Here is a 21,450-nt window from a genome sequence, read left to right on the forward strand (position 1 = left end):
AATCTGAGACGATCATATTATGTCACGCTTTTGTTCTAAATAAATAAAGAAGACATATAGATATAGATATAGATATATATATGGATAAAAGTAGGACGAATTTTCTTCTTTACGCGGAGATATGCGTCTGTCTCTCACTCACCGTTTTGTTCCCCAAGTTTTTGACACGGCAGTTGAGGTACGTGGTCTTTCCTAACAGGGCGGTCACGTTCTTCGAGGCCGATTTGTCGAAATACGGCCCCGATCGCGCGGCCTCTTCCAGAGCATTCTGGTTGTATGTGTCGCCGCTCTTGCTGCTGCCGCCGTGTGGCATGTTGTGGCAATGTACCTCTGAAACAGGCGAAACCGAAAGAAACGCTGTGTAAATGCGGCAATTTCGATGCGCCGAACGAGAGAGGACACGTTTCGTTTCGTTCGCGCCGCGCTTTCGTATCGTGAAATATCGCGTACGTATTCTTCCGCTTCCGCGATTGTTCTTGCATGCTGGATATCGTCGAGAAGTAGAAGAGACGATAAGAGGCGAATCTTCTTGTATATACAACATCGGCCGCAGTCATCGCGTACTCGCGAAAATAACCCGGGAAGGAGAGAAAAGTTGAAAATTTAAAAAACATCACCCTCACATTTGACATTTGAGCAAAAGTCAAGGAACGCGTAATTTTTTTGACTTTTTGATCGCAAAATTTTACGCTTTGTATATTATAATTATTTTATTGTCTGAAAGTGAAATATGACTTTTCTCGATAAATTCAAAGCAAAGTCCTTTATGTTGGAAACTTTATAATGACAGTGGAAAATTGAAATGGATAATGAAAACGGATATGTATAATGTTTATTCGTTTATATGTAATAAACAATACGCAACAGAAATACTTTATATACGACATTATATAATATAATTATGATTAATTAATAATAACAACAGTAATAACAATAATAATAATAATAATGATAGCAATGATATTACCATTGCTTGCATGAGTAGTTACAATATTATGCTAAACTATTAATTACGCTCGTTAGAAAGTGGGGAGTGCAATAGGTAATAGGTTCTCATTAAAAAGCAAAAGTGCGGGAATGCGCGAATACGCAAATAGTTAATGAAGAAGGCCGAGGGGGATTCGAGATTTTAATTAAATGCGCGTAGCCGTTGATAAATAAAATTTGACTGACATAAAGGGAACAATCCACTTATGGGCTCGGATGCGCAAATTACGCGACAAATTGCGAAAAGAAAGACGGTATGAAAACTGAAATCGTAATTAGCGAAATGTAACGAGTACGCTCGCTTGTCGTTACAGGTAGCGAAGTCATTAACCGCTTTGCTTCTTGCTGCTTGACATTTAGAGAGAACCTATCCTCCTGTCAACGATTCCGCTTCCCGGATATTCCCTCTTTGTATTTCTCTCTCCCTCCCCCCCCTCTCTCTCTCTCTCTCTCTCTCTCTCTCTCCCCCCCGCAGAAACGGAAAATAAGAAAATCTCTTTGTCGTCATTTGTACCGCAAAGATGTTTTCATTGTAACACCATGATGATGGCAATGGACAAAGGAAAATGGCGCGTGCATCGCGTAATGCACTTCTTCTGATAGAAACTGGTTCGCTTTATTCAATTAAACTTCACTGAATGCATTGCGATACTGACAATAAATGAATTGTTGAGCGGAGAAACGGCGATATAAGTTATTTTTGTTGTTTCAGGAAACAAGAGCACAGTTCGGAAAATTGTCTACCATAAAATATGATCATCTCTTTGCAGGTTTCCTTTACAAATACAAAAATATGTAATATTTCATGCCACCGCGAAGCCGTGCCACAGCGGGATGTCTGCGTTAAACTTTTATTGTTACCATCCTTACGTCACTCAACCGAATGCTGTCATACATATTAATTCGAAAGGAGGGAGGAGGAAGAAAAAGAGGAGTGCAGAGGAAATCGATCGATTAATGAGGCAAATATTTATACTTATCTCGGATAAACCGAGTTAAGTGTGTTTTGAACTGCGAGTAAGCTGGCAATAAACTTCTCGAAGCAAAGTATCATCGTCGCGGACACCCCGCTGGGAGTTACGAGAATTGTTTATCGGTTCAGCAACTTCCGTCGCGTTGAATCTACGACGAGGAAATAATTTTCTCAAGGCGATATCATCTAATTTTTCGCGAGTTTAAGAATCCCCCCCGTTTCAGCTGCCCCGCCCGCAATTTACTCGGGGAAGCTCACGCGGAAACAAATTAATCGCGAATGATTCGCGCAACATCCTGGATGCGTGTGGATGAACGGAGAGGACGGACGGGATTCGCCGGGGATTAAAAACGTAATTTGCAATTACCTTGCTCGGCCGTGCGTGCGCGGGATAAAACCCGCGGGAAGCGGCTTCCCATCGCCGCTTGAAAATTTGTCAAACTCGTTCAAACGGGGGCTTTAAACGAACCGAGGCGTTCGGAAAGTAGCTAACGCCACGAATTATCACGCTTTTGTGCGGGCGCAGTTTATTCATCTCAGCCGACGCTGATCGAGAGCGCGGCTGGTATAATTGGCTGCCGTTGCGACGATCCCGACAGGCCAACTGCTGCCGGCTCGCTCTCGCTGGAGGGCCTCGCCATCATACGCTAGTTACGCTCTATTGCCGGGAACTCGGCGAGTATATAATCGAATTTCGTCGCTGTTGATTAGGCCGTGATTACGCGAGGAGACGCGCTCGCGGCTGATGCGGCAAATATTGAATCTCGGCATGGCGCGGCCGGCGCGCATAATCCGGCCCGTTTTCTCTTAGCAGAGACACTTTAGGCGCTTCCGAACGTCGCCGGGTTATTCCTCCCCCCGGGTGGCTGGAGAACTTTATCCGCGACTTTCGTATCGCGAATTCTCCACGGCGCTCAGCGTTAATCCGTTTTCCTCGGAGTCCCCGATCCCCCCCCCCCCCCCTCCTTGCGCTTCTCCGCGCAATCAGCCCCGTCGTTAGACAATATTCACGCGAGAGCCTCTCGCCCCCATCGTCCTGGCATTGAACGGAGACACAAAACGAACGGAGAACAAAACTTTCCAGGAGCGATAATCAATTATACATGTCGGTTAGTGACAGAAATATCAAATACCCGCGAGTTTAATTGTAATGTTTTCTTTACTAATGTTAATGTCGAAGTTGTCATAATAATAATGATAAAAAAACGACAATGAGGTGCCACTTTCCCTCAGAATAATGAGATATAATTTTTAAACAATAATAAATGAATAATAAATGGATAATAAATGGCATCGCTCGGTAGACAGAATCTTAGGTGTCTCGTAATTTTTCATTTTTTTTTTAAATTAAATTTATATCTAAATGTAATCTAAATTCGGAACGATTGCTTAATTATCGCGAATCTTATCATTTTTTATTACAGTTTCAGTTTTTTTTTACGTATTTGCTAATATTAGTAAATAGAGTTTTCAATCGCTGATTCCTTCTCAATTCAGAAAATTACGATAATAACTTAACTTTTAGTTGCCAGTCTCTACTCTATGATATTATTCTTTATGTACGTGTATATGAAGAAAATTCTCTCTATCGTGATTGCGGCGTATGTAACGGGCGAAACTTCGCTCGCAGCGAGTCGCGACAAGTTTCTTTATTAAATTTAGCGAAAGGCTACCAGCAATTTCGACGGGTCTGTTTTATTTGGCGACAAGAAATTCGAGCTCTCACGAAAGGCCGCTAGAATTGGCGAAGTTTGGAACGAACGGGTTACAAGGGCCGGCCAATGCTCGTACAATGAGCTCGAGCTAATTTAATTATGAGTCAACATCATTGACCATCTTTCCAAGCCTCGCAATCTGTCCCATTTCCTCAATTTCCTTTTCTTCATCCTTTCATACGCCCATGACCAACATTTTGCTTTTAACTCAATTTAGAAGAGATGCAAACTTAATTTAAAAAGATAGACCGTATCATTTAATGAGCGCATCTAATTTTCTAGTATAACTTGAAGCACATTTTCAATTATTATTCAAATCGAATAATTTAATATGTTTCACCCCCCCCCCCACACACACACAGCATAAAATAAAAATATGTCTTTCTCTATACGAGAAATTAATATGATAATATCCCAGGCACATGAATCAACTAGCAACTATATCTAATAATTCAACGATAATATCATTTTTTAAATAAAAAGGTAAAAAAGAATAAAAGAACCAGAATGCACAACGTTAGCAAGAAAGTAATGATCCAACGCGATGTATTTGGAATTGTGCTATCGTTCGTTTTCGTTTCTCTCTCGCCTTGGCTTCTGATTTACATTTGTCGTCTACTGTCGCGACAAAAATAAGAAACTAAGAACTTATCGGGCTGATTTCGCGACGAGACCGTGCGTCAACGCCACGAGGAACGAGCGTGAATCCGCGCGTTCCTCTTCGCGCGTCAGATAGCGATGGGCTTAATCGTCATACTTGTAGCACGTTTATCTCATTCGATGGTCCATTAAATCCCGTGGCTTCGTGATAATATCAAGTTATGGCTGACGAGCCGCGGAATGCGCGCGTCAGCGATTCCCCGGCGCACTTCGAATTACACGCCGGAATCGAGGTCGAGACGCGCGCCTCGTTTCGATCCGATTCCGCCGTGTCGAGCGATCGCGCTACCCTTCCGTAATCCCGAATCACAGCAACGGTACGCTTCCGCCTCCCTTCGCGCATCCCTTCGCGAAATGTTTCGCATCGAAGGATGCATGTAAGACATCCGCGCGGGGCCGAGTGCAGTGGGTCGCGTCCTTGCGACTAGATCCTCTCCTAAATTTCGAGATTTCACGGCCCGCGAGGTCGAAGCCGTCTCGTAAAATATCTGCGGCGGTGGAAGGTCGGATGGGGATAAAGAGACACAACCCCCGAGATGGGGCGAGACGCGCGACATCGGGGATGTAGTAAAGGCTAGGACAAGAAGAGGAGAAATAGAGAAATGTGGAGAGTTATCTTTCAATCTACTTCGAAACCTACCCTTGCCCGGGCGAGGGGCGGGTAGACAACGCCGTCTCTCTCTCTCTCTCTCTCTCTCTCTCTCTCTCTCTCTCTCTCTCTTTCTCTCTCTCTCTCTCCTGTTTTAAAATTCAGATTTACAACTTTTGCTTAAACGTCTGGTAGATAGACCGGTGGCTACATCCCCTTTGGTTCTGTTCTCCGAGCGAGCGGTGTGCCTCGAGAACTCGCGCAAAGATGTCCCAAATTTAATCACCATCGTTACTATAAATCGCCCGATATTTTCAGCTTCGTATTACTGATTCTGCCCTTCGAATGCTCATTGGTCCGTAACATTGTCAAGTTACGTTAATTTGCAAATGAGCGAAGCGTGGAAATAGCTTTCGAACGCGACTTGCAAGCGAGAAACTTCGCTCAATACCGGTATAGACGGAAGGCGGGAAGGCTTGCACGAAGGCTCGAATTTACCCTAAATTTTCCTCCTCCCTCCTCTGAGTAAATTGGCCAGGGCATTAACGTTGGTGTGGTTTGGTCCCCGCCGCGATGCAATTCCGATGGCTGCGCCTTGTCTGCGCGCGCGCGCGCGCGCGCATCGGCGAAGTTTATCCATTATTGGCCGAGTCCGAGATTACGGGCTGCGTTAAGGCTTGGCTTTGCCAATTGATCGCAAGAAATCACACGTAGCACGTGCGTGCGGCCTCCGCCAGGGATTCGCCGCAGGAGCGGAATAATTGCCAGGGGAATAAGACTCGCCGTGATAACGGAGGGGATGGGGGCGGAAGCTCGAGAGCGTTACGGTCGACGCGCCGACTTCCCGCACCGGTAACAAACGATTTTATATTGTTCGCAGCTAAGATACGTCTTAATGGAAAATAAATGTCGTTGGGAATGGTCGTTACTTTAAACCAAACGTTGCGGGAATTACAGGGAGAAATAGAGTGACGTAATAAATAACGTGCAACGAGATATTGCGCCAATTCGTCGTACACACGTAGTTAGTGTGACCGACCGCTTTTATTATATTAAATCAATTACGTTAATAACTTGTATTAATTTTCCTGATTAAAATAACTGATGTGAAACGCGCTGTGAAAGAGTAGATTTATAACGTTTGTGTAATAACAATATATAAGCTTATATAGTGTTGCTGCAATTGTTTAGTCATAAATTTCGATGGCAGCGATACCTTTCATTTCATCTCGTATTGCAAAAATTCCTTAAAAATCTGAATGATTAATAACCTCATCCTAATAATTGAATCATAAAAACGACGAAACTCCACGATTCCGGAATTCTACATTTATTCGACAGCGTCGATTTTAGTCGAATTCTAATTCAGCGCGCTACGTCTACGAATACTAGATCAGTCTCTTGCCCTTGATTGATACGAAAAACGTGTTGATTTTTATTGAGGAAACTTTTTATATAGTCTAAAAAAAAAATTCTTCTCGAGCGTGTTTAGACACTCTAAATATACCCTAAATAGCCTGCGATTATAATCGTAAGTAGATATATCAAGAAAAAAATTTAGAGAGCAATTTCCATGTGAGAACGTTACTACGTTACTACGTTATTCTCTCTATTTTCCAGATAAAATAGAGCGATCGATGAGGAATACACAGAGTGTCCGGTTCCAAAATCGTTCGAGGTATGTCGCGAGAGAATCAAGTCGGAAGGTTTATGATCGCCTCGCGCGCGTCGGAGGGCGAGCTCTCGTGCGCAGCGGGCGAAGGATTTTCGATGGATGCAGCGGGTGTGTAAAATGTCCTAGCTGGAGTTCCCGGCACAGAGGCAGGAATTTTCTCGGCTGGAGCCCGTACCGTTCGGGACGGGTCTCGCCGATAAATAAGCTTGACCGTGGGGTGTCATATTTCTTTGTCGCGCCGTTGCGCCAACGCGCTATCTCGCGGTGCACGGCGCGGATATTATTTACGATCCGCCCGGGGTAGATTTATTATGGAATTGATTTCCCGCACGGCCGATCGGATTAATTTTCACTTTCGAGACACGCGCGAGCGCCGATTGGCTGCCATTTGTTTCGCGCGGAACAAGTCGAACACACGAAATTCACCGGCCGTGTTTCGGTGTCCCTTCCGCGCGAGTCGACGAAACGAATTTCCAATAAGCGTAACGAAAAATACCTTTGACACGAGAGAAGCGCGACGAATGCTGCAATAAAATTTGCCGTTATTTTGAAAATTCTCGAATAACAGAGCATCTCAATAGTTTACGACAGAACTAGGAAATATTAGCTCGAAACGTACACTCGAAAAGAACAGTTTTGCTGGTAAATCTAAACATTTAGCCAGATAGATAGATTTGAATATAATTGTATTGGACCATCAAAATTATATAAGATGCTTAAACATGATAATAATACTGCTAATAAAAATTGTTAATCTTTTAACAAGTTCTATCAAGTTGAATGTCATACATAATTTTGAAGGCCCAAATTATGTGTATCTAGCCAAATTTTTAGATTTGCCAGCAAAAACATTCTTTCCGTGTAACAATGATCACGTTACGTAAAAGAGATATGATATGTTAAGCCACCAGACAAGTGGAACAGGAACAATTTTATTTACTAATAAAATTTGTTAGCTACTCCAGCAATTATCTCTTCCACGACTGATTTTGAAATTGCAATTTTTGCCGTTGAAGGCAAGAAAGGCAGAATGACGTTAACGCTGGCGACAGAGACCGCGTCCATTGAAACAAAGACCACCTGTGAACGCGTCATTAAGTCCTCATTCAATAGCCCGACTCGTCGGGATAACGCAAGAAAGCGCGTATTTTTGAGGGCTCATTAGTCTAACGAGCGCTTAGTCGCGTATTAGATGCGAGAAGCTCTCGTTATCGTATACGTCGCCGCCACGAGTCGTCCCGGCAAGAACGCTCAAGGAGGTCGACGCAGCGTTAGATATCCGCGGCGCGTGACGTCTTAGGAAGCTTCCCTCGAAAAGCTATCCTCGAAGCTACAGCCGTGCTTAGCCGGAGAACCGCATCTCGGTTATCTCATATCATAGACGCTAACGTCGGGTTAACGGAGGGGGTGCGGCTTCGGGACAGTCTTATCTAGTCTTACTTCGTGGATGGTAGCCTCGTGGTGCGGAGCGATCTTCGACAAAGAAGGCGGATAACGACGCTTAGATATACACCAGCGACTCGACGCTTATCCTCGGAAACGCCTCATCGTTTCCTCGCGTAAATACTAGCCGCCTCGTTCATCTTGTCGAGGGGACCCAGCTACGCTGAGGTCGCCATCACGTCGTCGAGGGCGAGAGAATACCGAAGAGAGAGTGGGGGAGGGAGAGAGGGAGAGAGAGAAATAGAGTAAGGTACGAAGCAGTCCGTTGAATGAAATTTGCAATGGAAATTTAATCTGACTCGATTCGTCCCGCGTAGCTGGCAGTCCTCTCCTTAACGCCAGTCATTGTTATGTTTTGTGGAATTTTCGACAGGGAATTGTGCGCTCTGGGAAAAGAACGCGGCAATATCGCGTCGCGCAGTGTCTTTCTCTCTCTTTCCCCCCCCCCCCTCTCTCTCTCTCTCTCTTTCTTTCTTACTTCTCAACCAATTCCCCATAATTATGTATTCCATCGAGATGGGCTCCTCTGAATATCAGCAGCTGAGAAATATCGTGGAATGAATTGTCATCGTTTAGCGGAATGTGAAAGGAACGCGCACCATTCCTTTCACAATCGCCGCACTTTTTATTTTAGATTTTATAGACTTCTAATTCTTTTTCTCTCTCTCTCTCTCTCTCTCTCTCTTCTCTCTTTGAATCCATTGAAAATTTTATTATCTTGAATAATTTTCTTAACAATACTTAAAGTAATATTCCATTTGAGGTTTTATCTTGTTATTTGCCTAAATCTTTATTCCACAGTCTTTTTATGAGCTCCACTAAATTCTTTCTAAAAGAACCTTGACAGCGATAAAGACTTTTATATTTACTCAATTAAATCTCATTTTTATTTGTACGTTTACTTCATTCTTATCTTTTCTTCTCCCCTCGCACGCACATATGAGTCATTATTTTTAACATTAAAATCCGTCACATTATTAATATTATTTCAATATAAAAATTTGCCTATTTCAATAAGCAGAAATTCATCTTGCTGCAATTTTACATTTCATAGCGAATACACTTTCGATTCAATATACTCTTTGCCTTTCAAGGCAAATAAATAAAGCTACACAATTAAGAAAGTATTATCATTTTATTGGTACAATTACTGATAGATAACATAATATTACTGATAGATAACATAATATTAAAAGCTGTATCTTTTATTTACAGAGTAAGTCTTTCATATTTATACAATTAAATTTAATTAATGAAAATTACAACTGATTTTCTCGTACAAAATGTCACATGACATGATCATTTAAGAATTGATTTATAGCCATTTATAAACAATCTGATGAACAATCTGATAACCTAATAACTTACAACTGCAAGTCATATTATTTGTTTGTTATTATGATACATGCTGAGAAAGAGAAGTAAAAATAAAAGAGAGATAAGAATTTTCTGCAATAAGAAAGACATAAAATCTTTATCTCGACATATCATCTGATATACAAGCTTGAAGATTGTAAATAATTATTAATATATTGATATTAATATGATTAAGGCATTTTAAAAACAGAAATAAAAATAAAATGCAAGATATCGAAAATCTTTTACGGTATTTAAGCTATAGAGAAAACAGGGATGAAATCCTCGGATGAAAGTAGATAATGCCCGGTGGTATTAAAATTTAGCAAAACGTCGAAAGTTTTCGCTAGCCCGAAGCTTCTTTCTCGTTAAAATTGTCGCGCAATACACTATTTAGATAGCGCCATAACTTGAAGTTGCCTCACCTCGCCGTTTATCGAGCAAGCCACTTAAATACAGCGTCATCACCAGTGATTATGTAAAAATCTCTTTACTCACAGAAAAATCGCAGGAGACTTTTACCGTCATTTGATCCAAAACCTGCCTAATCCTGGAAAAAGAGGAGGTGACCGAAAGAGGCAAAATGAACTGGTTCAGAGTGGGCCTCACACTTTCGCAATAAGGCACAAACGTTTTCGGGATGAGGCTTTAATGCGCCTTTTATCGCACTATGAAATAAATTTCCAACTAAAAATGCATTATTGAGAGAAAATTTCAATACGCCTCATAAAATCACGCATAGATTTTACAGAACTCTAGAGATATATCATTGTACAATTATATCTCTATTTCTGTTTTGTTTCTTATGTTCGTTTATTAGCTTTTAGAGACTTAGCATTATCTGTTTTGTCTTCATATATCTTATCATTATGTTATCAATGAACTATTAAATAGGAAAAATGCTATAAATACTATGAATTACATTTCGATGACTTTTCGATAATTTCGTTATAATTTACGAAGCGTTAATATATATATATATGTGTGTGAATTTTAAATATCTAATTTCCGCTCAAGTAATTTACTTGAAAACATCAATTGCGATTACTTTTTACATTTTTCTCTCGAAAGAAACAGCACGGAATAAGTGAAGAACGCAAATGCCATTTCTATCCGACAGTAGCACCTTCGATGCCCCCGGGACGTATTTTACCGAACCGGAAAAACGTCAACTTCCCCAGGCGTAGAACTCAATCCGTTCCGCTAGCGCGTAGTCAAAAATCTTTTTCATTCTTTCTGATGCTTCAAGTTAAATGCTTGTTGCAAATAGCAATTAAAATACGTTACGTTACGTTGCACAATGAGTTGTTTTCGTGCTGATCTATCATGCAAAGTCCATTTTCGACTACTATAAATCACTAAGAACATGAATACTGCAAAGTTAGTTTCTAGTTTCTTATTTCTCCTCTTTTCGAAGACTCAGTAAAAAATTTCTTACGCAGAAGATACATCTTTTGTAATTTAAATGAAAAATTTACGTGTTACAATATTGTATATAAGTATCCATTTATGTAAAACAAAAATTTTATACTATTGTGCATGTAGATATGCGCTTATATATACAAAGTATCCTATTTTAATCGACACACTGAATATCAAGAACCGAATGGTATATTGAGGACTAGTTTTTTAATAATCATATTTATTTCAAAGGATGTCACATATAAATAATATATAATATTTATTCATTCGCAGATGGCGTCATTGTCGATGTGTTTTTATATTTTTTAAAATAAATTATATCATTTTTTTACATTAGATACTACGCTATGCGCGTGTTATTTATTTTCTGGTATTGTACATTTTTTAATTAAATATCTCAATATGAATATATATAAATATATAAGGCTCTTGCTGGATCATTGCAACTGAAAGATTTATACTTTACTCAGAAAGATTTATAAAATTTTCACACAACTTGTAGTCTCTTTATCCGTAATAAAAATTATGTATAATTATGTATGTAAAAGATATAAAAGCTATCTAAATATACGACTTCATGCCGATAATTATCCTGACAAGATAAGTAAAACAAAAAAACAGAAAAATCAACAGAAAAATGGCAACAATCAAATTTCTTACATAGATTTAAAAATGGATAAGAAGGTTTCTCTATTTATTTGGATATAAAAATCTCATAAAATAAAGGTTCCATAAACTCTTGATCTTTTGATAATCTTATCTAAATATTTTTATACTATCTAAAGTAACTCAAAAAAAAAATATATATATAAAAAATTATATATATATATATATATATATATATATATATATATATCCATTAAAAAAATGGCTGTTATAAAAATATCAACAATAAACAGATTATTAGTAAATTAATTAATATCATAATTATGTGACTCTCTTGAAACTATACAAGCTTAAAAAAAATCAGCTTTTAATATCTCACAATATTTAGTTCTCAAAATATTCAAGTATAGTGATTAAAATAGGAGACCGTGTAGAGTACAATAATAGCTCAAGGTAAATAGGAAAATTTTTTTCGGTTACATAATTCTTCAGATATGGATTATTGAATAATCGTTTAATACTATATGATGATGAGAGATAAGCATGGCTCGATAACTCTGTTATTTACATCGTTATCCAAATAGCGACTTTTTCGAATAGAATTTTTCGATTAGAATTCGAAAAGAAATTTTCGAGTATAAAGATGCATTAAAAATAGATTTAATGCAGAAAAGAGAACTTTTTCATCTTTTAAATTTATGCATTTCTAATTTTAAATACCAACTATATAAATAAAATTCTTTTTATTAGTTAGTTTAATTTTATTAGTTTAGTTTTTGAAAATATTTGTTTTTTTTTTTTATATATTTTATCTAATTTAAGGATTACTTGATAATTGATTGATCGATTGTATCATAATTGCTAATATAATTAATTTTTTATTATATTTTATTAATTGCGTACGTATAGACATTTATACAATTATATTTTGTAGATATATGATTACATCATTACTATAATAACATTCGTGTAATATTTTACATCACATAGTATGTCTATTTAATGTGGGTTTGACAAAATTTATCTAACTTTGTTAGACCCACATACATTACAAGATAAGATTAATTCTCATCGAGATTTTTGTGTAGATACAAATTACATACTAAACTCAGTGTTATTTTAACTACGCTCGTATCAACTTGGTGAGCGTCGTTTATATATATATATATATATATGAAAAAAAAAAACAATATAATCAACAAGCAATAACTTACATATCACAAAATGTCTGACAGTAATAATTTTCAAAGGTGGCTCAAAGAAGTAATGTCAAAGATCATCGAAAGTTTCGGGTCAAATGTCGATGAATTTCATTATGAGATAACCAACAATCGCGATATTTTAATGTCCACTCTGCAAAATATATCTGTGAAGTATAAAAATAAAACGACAGGTCGAAGTGAGGAACATTCTATAATACTGAAGAGACCGGTACAAACAGAAATCGTGGGACAGATAGTTGACTGTGACTCTCAATTTCATAACGAAATCTTGTTTTATCGAACGTATTCCCAACCGGGTGAGAATTTCGCGAGATGCTTCTACGTGGACGAGAGGCCACCACTCGACTCGGTAATCGCTCTGGAGAACGTCAATGAACGAGGATACCATCATTCTCCATACCAGTGCGACGTTCCTCTGGAGTATACATTAGCGGCGATGCGCGAGATAGGACGATTTCATGGCAAGGGATACGTCATGAAGGAACGGCAACGGGAAAAGTTCTTCGACATGGTGCAACAGCTTCAAGATTTCAGGGCGACAGAAACGTATAAGCAACTTGTCAACGTTAATGCGACACGAGGAGTGGAGTATCTTCGCAGGCACGGCTACGACGTAGTTTTCTGCGACAAAATGGATGCCCTACTGGCGAACGCGTTCGAAGGGGTGTTGAAGAAGTTGATGAAGCCGCTAGAACCTCTGTCCACACTCTGTCACGGTGATTTCACATTGAATAATGTTCTCTTCAAAACGAAAGGCGACGGACAGTACTGCGCGATGCTGATCGACTTCGCGATTTTGAGATACGCGACGCCTGCTATCGATCTTACCACGTATCTCTATCTGAATTGTTCGCGCGAAATAAGAGAAAGCGAGATTTGCTTTTCCAAGATTATGCGAAGTTATCACGATGCGTTGAAAGAATATTTGCTGGAGGCTGGCATTTCAAATATCGAAAGATATTCGTATGACGCTTTCCTGGACAATTACAAGAGAAACAGTCTGCACGGTTTTCTCATTGCATCTTATTTCTTACCATTCCTAATAGGACCTCAACCCGTTAGCTTGAATGGATCACAAATAGCAAACATGGGTAACTTGGAGTTTGTAAGAATGATAAAACGAACTGGTGGAGACGAAATATCCAAGATATTAGCTGACATGCTCTTGCAATTGAAAGATTCTGGTTGTTTAAAAGACTTTTTATAATTACACAACATTACGTCGTAAATGATGCGGAGATCAATATTTGTTAGTTTATGATAATTATAGGATAAATAATTATATAAATTAAAATAAATCTTCCAGCATTAATAATTAGTATTAGAAGATACGCAAGTAAAAGGAAGCAAATTTTATTAAACAAAACATAAAAGTCATTAAAAATATTTTTTAATTATATTTTATTATATATAAAATACTTGCTTTTTCCAATATATATTCATTTACTTTCATCACTTATTCATTTATTACATTATTTCTCTATTTACGTATTTTTATACTTACTTTGGCCTTTTTGTATTATTTAAGACAAATACGATTATTGAAAACGTTTTATGTTTTAACATCATTTCATCAGATTTTTACGATAGTTTTATGATACACGATTTTCGTGCTTCTATCCTTGTCGTTTATCTTTATAGAAGATAAGAAAACCAGATATTCCACATAATATTCAGTATAGTAATAATAAAAATATGAATTTGAATCAATCTACAATTTTATTAAAAAATATCACAATTCCTAATCAAATTAAACGATCAATCAAGATATTATTTAAATTTTTCATTTTCTTTATTTATATATATTATGTCAATGAATAATCAAATATTGATAAAGCTATTTAATTAGACTGGCCAGATATCTAATGATGTATGTGAATGATTTACATATCATCGCACCAAATATTTTATAATAATAATTATATTATAAACCTAATATATTATAAACCTAAATACTTTTATCAGTATGCATTACATAATACATCTTGTCAATTCATTATTCTCTTATAATTACATTAAAAATTTTAGATATAATTATTTGCCCGACAGAATGGAAAATAATCAGATCAATCGAATAAGTGAATAGTTAATTATTATTATAAAATAGTAACAAGATTAACCAGTAGGTACTTGTTAGATCCTATAATATAAAAATGTAGTACAATGTATTTTGCATTATGTGTTATTTTTTATTACAAAATATAAAATGTAAAAACATAAAATATAATGTATAAAATATAAATATAAAATATCATTATTTTTTTATAATAATAAAATCTAGTGTATTTGCATTTTAATAAACATTTCCTCTTTTCATATCATATCCATAACATCAGATGTAATGTCATTTACATTTATGACAATAGATATAATCATATTAGATATTAAAATATAAAAATATTAAAAATAATAAAAAAAATGTTAAATAATTGAAACGTCGAAGCTCGTAAAATGTATAACAAATTGAGTTGGATAAGGCCAATAACGAGCCAATATCGATAAAAAAGAAGGGGAAACGTTATTGTTATTTATACGTGTGCCGACTTTCGTTAGTGCGTATCCGTTACCGATTCAGATCTTTTATTTATTCACTTTCGATCAATTTATTGTATTACTTATTGAAGAAGGCTCCGTGTAGCCCGAAACGTTTGAGTAAATTTCATCAGGATTTAATTACTATTGACTCGCGATTCAGAGTTCTAGATTTACATATATACAAACCTTTTTCTAATATTATAGATTTATTTATCTACTTAGTTTTTACGCTCGTTACTTTTTTTTTAAATAATAAAAAAAATTTATTTGATAAAAATGTGCGTATAGACTTATACTAAAACTTATAATAAAAAAATTTATTTGATAAAAATGTGTGTATAGACCTATGATATCTTCCACACTTGACACGAGCCTTTATTTACATAAGGCTTTAACAGTTGACATACACACACACACACACACACACACACACACACACACACACACACACACACACACACACACACAGTAAAGTGTTTGACTTCTTTTCATAATAACTTCATTCGAATGTTGCCTCATTCTCGCATTTAGATTCGAACAAAACGGTTCGCGCGTTATTCGTACGAGTAAAATGTCGCACATCGAAGACGTCCAGAAATGGCTCGAGGAGGTGATGTCAGAACTTATTCAGAATCTTAAATTGAACAAAGCTAGATACGAAATATCCGAATCCGTTGACTATACTATGTCTACTTTGTATTACATAAACATAAAGTACAAGAATAGGACCAACGGAGAAATCGAAGAACTCCCTGTGGTATTGAAAAGTCTCAATCAATCGAAATTTATACCTAGACGGTTGAATCAACTCGACCGTCAGATCCATAACGAGATCCTGTTTTACCAGACGTACGCACAGTCCAATGATCATTTTGTGAAATGTTTATATGCCGATGAACGATCGCCTTGCGAAGTGATCGTTCTGGAGAATGGCTGCAAACGAGGCTACTCCTCTTGTCCATATAGTTACGACGTTCCTCTGGAATACACGTTGGCGGCGTTTCGTGAGATGGGACGATTCCACGGCAAAGGATACGTTATGAAGGAGCTACAGCCAGAAAAGTTCTTCGATATTGTGAAACGCATTCAAGAAATTAGATACGAGACGTACAAAGATACGGATACGTACAAAGATTTCGTCAACATAATTACGCCGCGAGCGGTGGAATATCTCCGCAGGCACGGCCACGATGCAGTTTTTTGTGACAAAATGGAAGCTCTACTCTCGAACGCGTTTGACGAGGTGATGCTGAAAGTATCAAAGCCACTGGAACCGTTGTCGACCTTGTGCCACGGCGATTTCACAGCGAGCAACGTTCTGTTCAGGAAGGAAAGTGATGGACAATATCGCGCAATACTGATCGACTTTGCGCATTTTAGATACGCGACTCCAGTAGTTGATCTTTCCACATACCTTTGTTTGTGCTGCTCGAACGAATTGAGAAAAGGCAAGTTCTCCGAAATAATGCGAGCTTATCATAACGCCTTAAAAGAATATTTGCTAGAGGCTGGTATTTGGGATATTGAGAAATACTCGTACGAAGTTCTGTTGGACAATTTTAAGAAAGGTGCTCTTTTCGGTTTTGCCATTGCATCCTTTTTTTTAGGTGTGTTAACTGGACATTCAGATAGAACTGGTTCAGAAATAATAAAAATGGAATATGTAGAAAGAGCGAAACTGATGAAGCAGTATGGCGGTGATGAAATATCCAAGATACTAGCTGACATGTTGTTACATTTAAGAGATCTCGGTTGTTTAAAACATTTTTAATAATTGTATTATTTCAAAATACGTAAATTACTATCATTTAATAATTATAATGTATTATTAACGAAAATATAAATAATTAATTAGATACTACGAGTATTTCACGTGAAAAATAGACTTTTTTGCGCACAAATCGTTAGTAAATAAGTAAGTAAGTAAAAATATCCTCATTAAATATCCTCATTAGATAAGTTTATAAAGAAGCTAATAGACTATATGTATATTTATTACAAATAATAGATAAATATAATAATAGATAAATTAAAAATATATAACCGATTTATGGATGAATTCAATCTTCTTGAAGAAATTTGTTCTATGCTTGAATAGCTTTATGAATAGAATTTATTAAAAAATGAAAATAATTTTTTTTTGCTTTAACTATGTAATTTTATCATCATAAATTATTAATTATACTGTCTTAGAACTATATTATGTACGTTAATTATGTATCATTATAATTAATTAAATATTATATGTTTTATATTATAATTTTTATACACATTTTATGATTTATGTCTATAAAATAATGTAATTTCAAAAAATTGATAAGAAACGAAATTTGTAATAATAAATACGACAAGGTTCAAATAAAATCGATTTCTTAAATTTTCAAATTTAAATTTTTAGATAACACCTCTTTAAATATCATTAGTGTTACGAATGTTTCGCGAAGTGTTGGACTTTCGCTAAATTCGTCGCCCTTCCATTACGTTCTTCGTTAATCTCATGTTACAAACCACGAAAACGATCTTGTCCTTTTACATTGAGTCATTCAGTTTTCACAGTCATTCGTTACTCTTCGCATTCCGTATTTCATCTACTTTCTTTCAGCTTTCTTCGAGTGGTCGCGTATTGTTCGCGAAAGCATCTTTCGTGACCCCGTTCTTTTTTGCACCTACCCGCGAACGCGAAAGAAGAGAGACGGAGATGAACCATTTAATCCTCCAGAGTGAAGCGTGTAAAAAGACATTCATCTCTTATTTTAAAGTATTTCATCATTTCCCAAACTCACTTAAAAATGGAATAGAGATAAGCCGTTAAATAATGATACATCAACTATATCTAACGTGTTGCAACGCATGAAATAAAATTTCGAAGTTAAAGTAATCCGATTACATTTGATCACATGTATTATTTAATACATTTGTCATGCAATTTATTTATAAAATGTATTCCTTATCTGCAATCAATGAAAACTCATTTATTCTTAAGCTTCCATTCTCAAACATTATCGTTCTCACTGAGCAACAACTGTAATAACACGATAACGTAATCAGAAATATGTTCTTAATGAACCGATTATTGACATTAGTAAAGATTTTATTTCTTCTTATTTTTTTTATAGTATCCGCATATATGAAATGCATAGTGTAATTTTCTATGTTGAAAAAAAAGTAATTTTTCCTCTGACAAAATTACATTGGAGAAATTGAATTTTTAAATGAAAGCAATTTTTAAATTTAGCAAATAAAACAGTCTAAATTATATATAAATTAGAGACAGCGTTGGATAATTTCGTTATTTCTATAAAGATTTCGTAATGCATGTAATCCATGATATCTACCATGATATCTAAATATTATCATTTTAAGAAATTTATTTAATAAATAATCTACAAATATGTCTTTTAACGGATATCTCTGAAGCAAGACTTAAAAGCAATTTAATTAAACATTGATTAATGATTTATAACTCGCACAGAAAAAAATACCATCCGGAGAATAAATATATTAATACAAATAAAAAAATTGCATCACAAATAATATTTTAAAATATTTAATCCATCTACAAACATCCTTAAAACATTGAAATAATATTTTAAATTTAATTTGGTTAATTTATTTTTAGCCATTACTTCAGAGATATCAATTAGAAAACTTTTATCTCTTAATCTATCAATATATGTATCTATCTATCAATATATGTTTAAAATGTCAATATTTAAATGCTACGCATTGTTATCAATCTTCAGATAAATAAAACAGTATTCTCCCTCCCCCCCCTCTCTCTCTCTCTCTCTCTCTCTCTCTCTCTCTCTCGCTGGCTCTTTCTCCTCTACCTGCACAATTCCTATAAAATTCAGATTACTCATTTGTTAACTGTAAATTGCTTTTATTTAAAAATTACTATATTCGGACGTAAATTTGCCAGAGAAAAAGGTCGCTTTTTCTGGTACAGAGTATCACGCATTCTATGTACGCGCGAATTATGAAGCATTGTGTATAATAAATGAATGAATGAATTTTGTTGAATTTTAATACATTTTGTGAAAATATTGCGAAATCAACATTTTATCCGACTATTCAACTTTATATCATATTTTTAATATAATTTCGCAATACATAATATCGTTAAATATTATTCTCATTCTATATGTGCGATAATTTCACTCGATCAATTGTCAATCACTCGTGATTGAGCACAATGATCACAATGTGATCAATTCACTCGATCCCTGCAAAAAAGATTAAGAGTTTTGCTAACACACACTGCACAATGATGCACATCGATGCACAATGATCAACGTAACCATTCATTAACGTGGCTCCCACTCTCAATGTTGCATGCAGCTCTCTGGATAGGACAAAGTCAACGTTACTCGCTATCTTCCTCTGAGAAAAATCGAGTGAAGTTACGTCAGAATAGCAGTATCATACGAGTCACGGGACAACGAGCTCGTCTGATCCGAGTGCATCACTCATTTGCAGAGTTTAAGCTTATAACGTAACGATTCGCACCTCGCACTGCGAATAAAATGTTCCACACCTCAGAATTTCAGAAATCGGATAACGAGGTGATATCGAAAATAATTGATAACCTCGGACTGGACGATGCTCGATACGAGATAACCGAGCGAAACGACAATTTTATGTCCACCATGTATTCGCTACGCGTAAAGTTTAAGAACAGGACGAAGGGTCAAACCGAGGAACTTCCCATAATAGTGAAGAGACCATCGCAAGTGGAGTACTTTAGACAGCTCAGTCGCAGTGAATCTCAGTTCCACAACGAGATCCTGTTTTATCGGACGTATGCCGAACCTAACGACAATTTTGCGAGGTGTCTCTACACGGATGAACGACCGCCTGCCGACTCGGTGATCGCTTTAGAGAATATGAATAAACAAGGTTACCGTTCCTGCCCATATAAGTATAACGTTCCTTTGGAGTACACGTTGGCAGCGGTACGCGAATTAGGACGATTCCATGGTAAAGGGTACGTCATGAAGGAGCTACGGCGGGAAAAATTTTTCGCTATTGTGGAGCAGCTTCGAGAGCCTAGATACGATAAAATGATACCAGACGATAACGTAGCCTATATCAATTTAACATCCACGCGAGCAGTGGAATACCTACGCAAACACGATTATTATGACGCAACCTTCTGCAATAAAGCAGAAGCCGTACTCTCGAACGCATTTGACGAAGTGATGATAAAGACGGTGGAGCCGCGAGAACCTTTGTCCACGATGTGTCACGGCGATTTTACAGCGAGTAACATTCTCTTTAAGACCGACAACGACGGACGGCAGCATCAACCGATGCTGATCGATTTTGCACTTTTAAGATATGCAACACCTGTTGTGGATTTGTCTACGTATCTCTGTCTGTGTTGCTCGAACGAAGTGAGGAGAGATAAGTTTCCCGAAATAATGCGGGCTTATCACGATGCGTTGAAGAAGTATTTGTTAGAGGCTGATATTTGGGACGCTGAGAAATACTCGTATGAGGCTCTGCTAGACGATTTCAGAAGAGGAGGTCTCTTTGGTTTCGTCATCACAACCTCGTTTTTGCCAGTATTAATGGGATACGAAGATCCAGAAGACTTTCCAAGCACAGGACTCATCAAAGCAGCAAATCTTAACAAACAGTTGGGCGGAGATGAAATATCCAAGATAGTAGCTGATATGTTGCTGCATCTGAGGGATCTTGGCTGCTTTGAATATTTTTCAGAATCGAAAAATATTACTTCATAGCACATCCTAATGTAAATCATCGATAATCGTAACACAATTAAAAAAAAATTTAATTAATTAACTAAATATTACAGAAATGTACGTAATTAAAAATATATAATACATAATTTGCAGATCGTTGTTGAAAGTATAATAAAAATATAACATAAGTTGCACATTGATGTAATAGTTTTAATATAATAAATTGTTTATAATCTTTAAAATATCTTAGAATTATCTTTTATTTTATTTTATTATATATTTATCGTTTTTGTTACTTGTTATTAATTTGATTGTTTTTGCTTATCTCTCTTTATATCTTTAATTTCAATAAATGTTTATATAGGATATCTGGTAATAATGGTATCATCTCTCACGAGCAAGTAGAGCGGTTTATATTGAACAAAAAAACCTTACACCATTTTACAATTTTCGCAATAAAAAGAGTTATTAATTTATATAGGTTCGCGAGGGAGGAACAGCTTAGCGCTATGCGCTATGTTTATAATTGCTAAGCGTGGCAATATATTTGGAGGCGTG

The 21,450-nt window shown here is 36.5% G+C and overlaps 4 protein-coding genes across 6 annotated transcripts in view; 3 read left to right on the forward strand and 1 right to left on the reverse strand.

Annotated features, from left to right (window-relative positions):
- The window catches only part of LOC105429716 (neurotrimin), a 329,452-nt gene that overhangs the window by 126,467 nt on the left and 181,535 nt on the right, over positions 1-21,450 (reverse strand). For all 3 annotated transcript variants that reach the window (XM_089085563.1, XM_089085562.1, XM_089085564.1), the window contains one exon: positions 143-330. In XM_089085563.1, the coding sequence (XP_088941689.1) occupies positions 143-330 (188 nt within the window). The remainder of the gene's footprint in view (positions 1-142; positions 331-21,450) is intronic.
- On the forward strand, positions 12,312-15,741 carry LOC105429714 (uncharacterized). The gene has a single exon (XM_011642864.2). It carries the CDS (start codon positions 12,651-12,653, stop codon positions 13,854-13,856), a length of 1,206 nt encoding a protein of 401 aa, XP_011641166.2. The 5' UTR covers positions 12,312-12,650; the 3' UTR covers positions 13,857-15,741.
- Positions 15,756-18,962, forward strand: LOC112552818 (uncharacterized). Its single transcript, XM_025218935.2, has one exon. The coding sequence runs from the start codon at positions 15,756-15,758 to the stop codon at positions 16,953-16,955; it is 1,200 nt and encodes a 399-aa protein (XP_025074720.2). The 3' UTR covers positions 16,956-18,962.
- On the forward strand, positions 19,602-21,134 carry LOC105429713 (uncharacterized). The gene has a single exon (XM_011642863.2). The coding sequence runs from the start codon at positions 19,711-19,713 to the stop codon at positions 20,929-20,931; it is 1,221 nt and encodes a 406-aa protein (XP_011641165.2). The 5' UTR covers positions 19,602-19,710; the 3' UTR covers positions 20,932-21,134.

This window comes from Pogonomyrmex barbatus, unplaced genomic scaffold, assembly GCF_055798465.1.
Source record: "Pogonomyrmex barbatus isolate J1 unplaced genomic scaffold, ASM5579846v1 scaffold10, whole genome shotgun sequence".
NCBI lineage: Eukaryota > Metazoa > Arthropoda > Insecta > Hymenoptera > Formicidae > Pogonomyrmex > Pogonomyrmex barbatus.